Here is a 9,006-nt window from a genome sequence, read left to right on the forward strand (position 1 = left end):
TTTTTTTTATCGCTGACTGAAACACTACGACAGGGTCTTTAACAAAATCAATTTATTCGAGATTCATCTGTCATACGTGGTAGAAAAAACTATTATAGGTACCTACTATACAATTTTTTGGGCTCTATACAGTATGAAAAATTCTGGCTCTGTTATTTAGATTACACTTAGATCTCGATTGTAAAAAATATACATGAACAACACTGTCTTAATCTGACATGATCTGACATCACTCAAAGAAAAAAAAAGAAAGTGTAAAATGGCGCATTAAACTCGCTGGATCTAGAATTCGAATAATTTTCTAATTCGAGAATAATATTTAATATTTTCATTTTAACGCTAATTTATTATTTAAAGTAATGTTTGTGCACGTCTCAAACTATTGTAGTGTTTGATTTTAACGAAATTGTAGATATCGGGTGAATAACTTGTTTTATTCGAGTAGGTATGTTATTTCATTCCTTTTTTCTACATTTTCACGTTTTATTTCTATTGAAGAGTGTTCGTATTTCTATTAAGAGTGTAGTCAGTTTTACTGTAGTTAATTTTAAGAAATAACTGTGTGAATCGCGTTGGTATGTTACTATAAATACGTGGAGTTCGTGACGTAGTACTTATGGAAAAAAGTTAGGTATTATTGATTATGTTAGAGGCTCCCTATATTTAGGGCGACAGAACACCCACCAAATACCTCAAATACCTTTTATTTTATAGAACTCTCTATCAAATTATTTAGAATCAATAAGACACTTTCAAATAAGAACATTTTCTATGTGAAACCGTATTCTTTCATTTTTAATGTCAAAAAATTGTTTCACTATTCTATCAAAAATTGTTCTACAGTTCGACATTATATCTGACGGATAATAAGTTTGGGGAAACCTGGTGATTTCTACGGAATAACGGAGCGCCTACTCCTCAGAAAATGTTTTAGTAATCGCTGGAGACTGTTTTATAATGTTTTTTTTTATTCTTATTTTTAACGAGGCTTTGAACACCCTGTGTGATCATGCCAGCCTCATAGGTGCTTCCGTGTACCTATCCCTTAGGCAAGGGATTGGTCAACCAGATAGTAGTTTTATAATGTTAAGATTAGATATAAGTAAATGCTTAATATAAATGCCATGTGGAAATACTTTTTATAAATAAATAAATAAATAGGCTACTTGACAACCTAATCAAATAAGATACTTTTTATGAAACATCACAACAGAAGTTTCTTTGGAGTTTCTATGGAAATACTGTCCTGTGACATCATCAATAAAAAGGGTCAAACGTCGTACTCATCATCATCATCAGCCCATTAACGTCTCCACTGCCTTCCCTATGGATGGATAGGGAGATCGGGCCTTAAACCATCACGCGGGCCCAGTGCAGATTGATGGTTATTAACGACTGCTAATGCAGCCGGGACCAACGGCTTAACGTGCCTTCCGAAGCACGGAGGAGCTCGAGATGAAAACATTTTTTTTTGTGGTCACCCATCCTATGACCGGCCTTTGCGAAAGTTGCTTAACTTCAACAATCGCAGACCGAGCGCGTTAACCGCTGCGCCACCGAGCTCCTCAAACGTCGTACTCATTGTTACTTAATTCATAAATAAAATTCGAAAATAAGTCGAAAAGTAAAATGAGATTGAATTTTGATCATCTGAGACTAGCTTCTATTTCTAGATTAGCATTTTACTATTTATCTGTGATCCAGTGAAATACCCATTAATTTATGTACCTACCTAGTATCATGTTGTGTCAGCACAACGGGCAAAAATCCTCAAAGGAATGGGGTCGCTCCACGAAGCCTGTGAAAACCCCAGGAGGCTTCTGAGCTTCTGGAAGGAGTTAGGTTGGCTTACGTAGTCAACAATTACACGCATAATGGGCCATCTTAGAGTCTAAATGCGGAAAACAGAGCCCACTAACTAACTACCTAGTATCATGTAAAGCTTTTAGTTTGATAGTATTGGTAACTAATATTTGCTTTTTTATTTTGCTCATCATCATCTCCCTAGCATCAGTCTACTTACCGGTCCCGGTCCGGTCCGGGTCGGCTTAGGTCTGGTTTTTAGATAGATAGATAGATAGATATAGCCTTTATTATGGACTTATTGTAACAATTTTTTTTTTTTTTTTAGCTTATACATAATATTAAAAAAGAAATAAAGATGTGTTTAATTATGCTCTTCGTCCATTTGTCTTTTGACAAAGGCCTCCTCCAGCTCTTTCCACTTATCCCTGTCTCTCGCCAGCCTTCTCCACATATTTCCTGCTGTATTATGGTCTGGTTTTTAATACCCATATAATATCCTTATTTTTCAATACATATTTAATCTCTTTATCGAAGCTCGAGCCACTTTTGGTGGTTATACCAGCCTCATAGTTGTTAATAAAAAGATTTTTTTTCGATTTTCCCAATTTAATAAAGAAACGTAGCGGGAAAGACAGTGCAAAGTAGAAGAATATAAGTATACCATCATCTAATTACTGTTGGATTGTGTATCATTACCATTCATCCGTTCTATTTATTAATCTTATCAACCCAATTTATTCCAGATAACAATGGGCAGAAGAAAGCGTACATACAGCAGCAGCAGTAGCTGCAGCGACGACATACCGCTGCTGCGGCTGAAAGGGCCGGACCTGACTGCTGCACTGTACATGTACCGCCAGGAGAACTGTCAGCTGTGTGATAAGATCTGCCATAATAAGTGAGTTTATCTCTCTTCTTTTAGTTGTGGTAGCCCAATTGTTAGAACGCTTGTCTCTCACATTGAGGTTCAATCATGAATGATTGTCAAATTGTATGTTTTGTCATTATATGTTTATTGCACCATCCCGTGCTCCGACACATAAACTTCTTTCACCCTAAGGTTGCCTGGGAGAAATTGCCGTTTAGCAGTAAGGCCGCCTATTGTGCCTATTTTTATTTGTATGTTTATGTCCTGTGTATATGTCGTTGTGCAATAAAGTATTATTGATTGATTAAATTCATGTTTGGATCATAAATGATTGTCACATGATCAGCGGTGAAGGAAAACATTTTGAGGAAATCCACGTTCCCGAAATGCATTTTCGGAGGCATGTGACCTAACCTGTATTGGGCTGGTCTTTTTTTTATCAATGTAGATTTTGGTGGAATAATTTCCTTCTAATCTCTTTGTTCCGGTCACACTCCAAGGAGGGCTGGTCTTGATTAACACTTTCAAGGACAGAACGTCTAATGACGTTTCGATTCCAAGGTGTCATACTACCTATGATGAACCATCAATGACCCATTGTCTCTGTCCGTGAAAGGGTTAAACAGTTCTCCTTTGATAGCTTGTCCATTCGACACAAAAGCCTCCTTTAGCAATTTCTTGTAGTTTATTGCCGTAAAAGGCCAACTGTTTTCTCATCCTTTTGGTATTGTATCGGGGAGATCCACTCTGTCACTTTTTTCGTCCATTTTGGTTTTAGGTGTCTGAGCATGTAGCCTGTCCATCTCCATTTACTTAAGATGCTAATGTTAATTTTCTCTATTTTCAGATATGAATACCTAGTCCATAACGCTAATCACATCATCATACCACTGTTCAGGGGTTCAATACCTCACTGCCTACCCTGCAAAAAGTACTTCACAACGGTGGAAACCCTTCAACTACACAATGACAAGCATCACAAAATAGTACCAGACATATTAGAAAGTATCATTAATAACAAACCCGTTGTCAAATGTGACAGCAGTGTTAACGATCTGATAAGGATAAACAACGAGCAGAAACTAAACGATATCATTAGTAAAGAAGTTGTTGTCCGTTGTGATGATAACCTGAGCGAGTTACTTAGAGCCACCTACAAGAGAGATTATCAAGGTGACGAAGAACCAATGGAATGTGATAGTACAGTCAACGAGCCGTACGTTGATGGTAAAGTTGAATCTGCAACGTCAACGGTAGAAGACATGGTATATGAAATTGAAGATAGCGATGAAGATACAAAAGTGACAAGCAATATTAAAAGCAGATTGGTGTTTGAGGATGATAATTATGACGTTGAAGATGACATAATACAGCTACCACAAATAGGAAGTTACATGGGCATTAATAATTATAATCTAGTACAAGGTTTGCCTGATGATAGCGATAATAATGGAAATAAAGACGGGGAAACGAATAAACAATGCATGATCTTAGGAACCAAAGTAGTATACACTCCCTCGGTGCATTATGACAATCTCACGGTACCAGGGAAGCATAAGTGCATGAGATGCAGCAAGAGTTTTGAGAATAGGTAAGTTTTTGAGACTTATTATACAGACTATAAAGAGTTCTGTTGACGTATGACAGGTGGCGTGACTGTAGCAGCGACCCGCGCCGTAGCTTCCCTCCACTACATAATGTGGCTTCTTTTTAAGCACTTTATAATATTAAAAAAATAAAATTAGCCTTTATTCACCGACATTATTACATAGTTTTACTTAATTATTTATATGTTTAATTGTATGTCGGGCTGTCCTAAGAGCTAATCCGCTATTTTTTTCCGTGTTTTTTTCTTTTCTTTTCCCGTAAACAAATAGCCAATCTGTCTAATACATACTTTTTCATTGCTTCTTTACAGATTCGAACTAATACAACATGAGAAAACACATCTGAAGTTCAGGCTACGGCATCCAATGTTGTGTACTTACTGTGACAAGTACATAGCTGGTAACCACTATTCACTCCGGGACCACATAAACAGGAAGCACGATGAAGTGTCAGGACGGAGACTGCCCCGGATTGAGAACTGCAAGAAATGTGGCCTCAAGTACTACTCCATTTTCAAACACATGATGAACTACCATAGGATATATGTGTGCCCGTTATGTGAACACCGCTTTGAAGATAAATCTGAGCGGGATGCTCACGTCCCAGCTTGCAAAGGCCCAGACGATAGTGCAAGACACAAGGTTGAATACAGCACGGAGGTAGTGAAAGTGATAAAAATCTGTGAACTCTGCTCGTTATTCTGTAAAACCTCCCACAATTCGAAATATGTTCATTTAGGAGAATTTAGTAAAGAAGGTGAACGTGTCACATGTGAACGGTGCGAGAAGAAATTCTTTGAAGTAAAACTGATGAAGATGATAACGAAGCTGAAAGAGCAACGGCAGGAGAAGAAGAAACTGGTGAACACCAATGCGAATAGGTTGAAAAATATCCAACAGAGATTAAAAATGCTTTCTAAATTGAATAAATGGTAGATGATTTCATATAGGCGTTTGATTTATATATTTTAACCATAGATTTACTACTACCGTAGATTGAACATCAGCGCTCAAAAAGTGGGACGCAAAGTTACTGTTAATATAGCGACGTTGACAGTACTTTACCTCAGTGCGCGATTAGGCGCCGAATTGGCAACACGTGAAAGTGCGTGGCAAAAATAGCTCAAATTAAAAAAAGAAGGATGGAACACATGTTATCATAGTATAAACATTTTTTAATTTTCGCAGTAATACGCACCAAAATTATTATTTTAGTTCAAAATACACAAAAACAAGTACTCCCGTTCAATCAGAGTCGCAGTATAACCCGACCGCGTTACGAAGCACCACGCGCTAATATACGTAATAAGACGATGCGTACTTTCTTAACTTGACACGATTTTATTTAATGTATATACCGCTGTGTACGAATCTATAGCTAAACAAGCGCCAAGTTTACGCCGCATTTTTGTTTCAAGCGTTGTATCTACGGTAACGGTAAATCAATGATTTTAACATAACATAACATCATGCCTGTATCCCCAAAGGGGTAGGCAGAAGTCTATAGTAAATACACCCACTGCTCCCCAGTTTAACATAAACAGCCTATACACGTCCGACTGCTGTGCACAGGCCTCACTCCAATCAACCAGAGGGGGTATGGAGCATACTCCACCACGCTGCTCTAGTGGAAAATTCCACTTGATATCAACTCTGAATCATTCCCCTCAGTATTTGTTACGATGTCACTAAAACACACACATTTTATACTTACTATACCACCAGAGGTATGCGACCAGAGGCACCCTGCCCTGTCGTTTCCGCCAGTAGTTATTTCCGCCGCGCATTTCCTTTATTTTATAATTATTTCATGTCAGTGTGTATAAACTCACACATAGATAACATTTGCTCTATGGTTTGTATCACCAGAACAAAGCACCAGAACCTTAACAATTATCTTTTGTCTATGCACCTGTGCGCGGCCATAATATTTTGTCTGTGCTCTATCTCTCTCTCTGTGTTATTGTTTTTTATATCGGAAGCGTGTGCGCTAATTTTATTAATTAATAAATAGTGTCTCACAGATTGGACTTTAACTACTGAACCCAAATAGACTAAATTTATTATTTATATATTCAGTTAGCCACTTAGGAGTAAGGGAAGCGCGAACAGTCTCGCTCGAGTCACCGAGCTTTCAGTTAGTATTGTATAACAAATCTACATGAACTAACAACAGGCTCATCTATCAACGTTTGTTGTCGAAAATAGCTCTGTCGCCACTGATGCGCAGTTCTCGTGAATGTTCCCAAACTGGAAACGTTCTCGTTGTAAAAACTTTAATAGGAGGAGGCTGCTTTCCCTTTTCATATTGTTCTTTCTTGTCAACATCATCAATTAACGGCCTCCGTGGTCCAGTGGTTGAGCGTTGGGCTCACGATCCGGAGGTCCAGGGTTCGAATCCCGATGGGGACATTGTCGAAATCACTTTGTGATCCCTAGTTTGGTTAGGACATTACAGGCTGATCACCTGATTGTCCAAAAAGTAAGATGATCCGTGCTTCGTGCACGTTAAGCCGTTGGTCCCGGTTACTACTTACTGATGTAAGTAAGTAGTCGTTACATGAGCCATGTCAGGGGCCTTTGGCGTCTCAATAACCCTACCCTACCCTGACACCAGGGTTGATGAGGTTGTTACTCCTCACAACCTACACGATAGAAGAAGATCATAAATTTAAGAGTCACGCTCTTGTCGGTGCAGCATTTTCCATGCTACTTTTTTAGGGAAAAATAGGGCAGTGGTTTCCCTCTTGCCTTCCGCCCCGCAGTACTCTGACGCAAGTGGGATGGCGCCCAGAGTAGTCTATTACAAAGGCATACTAGGACTCCTGTCCTCTGCCTCTGAATAGTACTGACAGTTACATAACTGCAGCTGCTGCTGCTGTTCTTTCTTGTACTCTGGCATAAAATAAGGTATAATACTACGTACAGAACGGCAATTGGGTCGTGTACTAGGTTCAAGATAAATGATTAAATTCTGATTACTAAATAAAGACACATCTAAAGGTAACGAAAAACGTTTTCTTTTTTCAATTTTACTCATTTATGAATTTTAAACAAGAAAAACGTAATAATAAGTCCGATAATTTATCACGTTTTTCTATGACGTCACAATGTGCTTTTTCATACAAATTCCATAGTAATTTCGTGTTTTGACGTTTAGTAAAAAGTAACTGATTTGACTAGTTGGAAACTAGTCTATTCCGCTCTCCACCAGCGTCTGAGCTAGGTATAACTCCCCGCCATCCCCGCCCAAAGTCAAATAGCATGATGGATTGCTTCGATGTGGCCTTTTTAACCCCCCCCCCCCCCTTTATCTTTTTTTTTACATTTTTGCGCCTTTATACTGTCGGATTTTTTTTTTCTGTAGCCTAATCAATGTCCCACTGCTGGGCAAAGGCCTCCCCCCTCTCCTTCCAACCTTCCCTGTCCCGGGCATCGTTCCGCCAGGTGTGCCGTGTGCTGGAAGGCGTCCCTCCACCGTCGTCTTGGTCTACCTCGACGTCGACGACCCTGTGGGGACCAATCAGTTGTAATTTTGGCCCACTTTTCCGGTCGGTTTTTTTTTTTGTCTAATCTAAATCTACAATAAAAAAGTTCCCAAAGTGGGAACATTCTCATGAACACCACATCACTGGTTGTCGCGTACGACCTTGCTCATTTTTTCACTTGATTTACATACACGATGATTAACAAATTCATTTGACATTTCGTCACTTCATTTATTTGATTTATTGCTAACATACCTACGTCCCGCTGTTGGGCACAGCTAGGCCTCCTCACAATCAACTGGAGACTGTTACATATCTTCTTTTCGGATCGATAGCAAATTTACACACATACACACATAAACTCACGCCCGTTATCCCTAATGGGGTGGGCAGAGCCACAAGTAATCGAAGACAACTTGCAGCCACTGTTGATACGATGTCGTAAGCTGGATATGATTTAATATACGATAAAAAGATATAAGACAGTAATAATAATTAAACAGAAGGACTTACATTGACTAAATCGGAGATGTCCCTAGAAAAGATTCCGTACGATCTACTCTGAAACGGCGTGCCTATATGAAACGATTCTTGAATGTGAAGTGAAGGAAGCAAGAGAAGTGTGTAAGGATCGAAGCAAATGGAATTCCGTAGTCTCAGCTTACCCCGGTGGGAAATAGGCGTGAGTTTATGTATCTCTCTCTCTATTTAAGAGCTGCACTCTTGTCGGTGGAGTAATCGCCATTCCTCTCTTCTTCCCGCCAAAACCTTCACCCCCCGATACGACACGACCCGCACCTTCTCTTTTATTTGTTTCATAAATGTTAATGTTAGTGTAATGTTATGTTGTTTATGCATGAATGTATGTAATTAAAACAGAAACTTTGTAGAAAAGGATACTTACTTACCTACTATAAGATTAGTGATTATTTAGAAGATATTGAATGCATGGGATTAACTGTCTGGGAACTGATATTAGGCCGCCAAATTACTAAATTGTATAAACAATATTTTAGGTTCTTTTTTAAGAACGTCTAAGGCCCTGTGCCGAGGTTTTTCTTGCAGCTTTTCCTCGGCTGTACAGGTTGTGAGAAGCTGCGGTAGTTTTAGGCGGATCGGCCTGGAGAGCGGTCGCCACCTTCTCAGACGCAGTGATGTCTGAGAAGGAAGCGGCGGAGAGAGAACGGAAGAACTCCGCGGACTCTCTTCCGATGCGCCGCAGGCGACCTGGTCAATA

General features: G+C 39.2%; 1 protein-coding gene across 2 annotated transcripts; it reads left to right on the plus strand.

Annotated features, from left to right (window-relative positions):
- Positions 1-259: 259 nt before the first annotated feature.
- On the plus strand, positions 260-5,226 carry LOC126378896 (zinc finger protein 131-like). Of its 2 annotated transcripts, none has more exons than XM_050027393.1 (4): positions 260-445; positions 2,550-2,704; positions 3,522-4,265; positions 4,593-5,226. In XM_050027393.1, the coding sequence occupies exons 2-4, from the start codon at positions 2,556-2,558 to the stop codon at positions 5,215-5,217; spliced, it is 1,518 nt and encodes a 505-aa protein (XP_049883350.1). In that variant the 5' UTR covers positions 260-445; positions 2,550-2,555; the 3' UTR covers positions 5,218-5,226. The 2 variants fall into 2 exon arrangements, with proteins under 2 accessions (XP_049883350.1, XP_049883351.1); XM_050027394.1 differs by having other exon boundaries at positions 260-441.
- The last annotated feature ends 3,780 nt before the right edge of the window (positions 5,227-9,006 follow it).

The sequence above is a fragment of the Pectinophora gossypiella genome, chromosome 27 (assembly GCF_024362695.1).
Source record: "Pectinophora gossypiella chromosome 27, ilPecGoss1.1, whole genome shotgun sequence".
NCBI classification, from domain to species: Eukaryota; Metazoa; Arthropoda; class Insecta; order Lepidoptera; family Gelechiidae; genus Pectinophora; species Pectinophora gossypiella.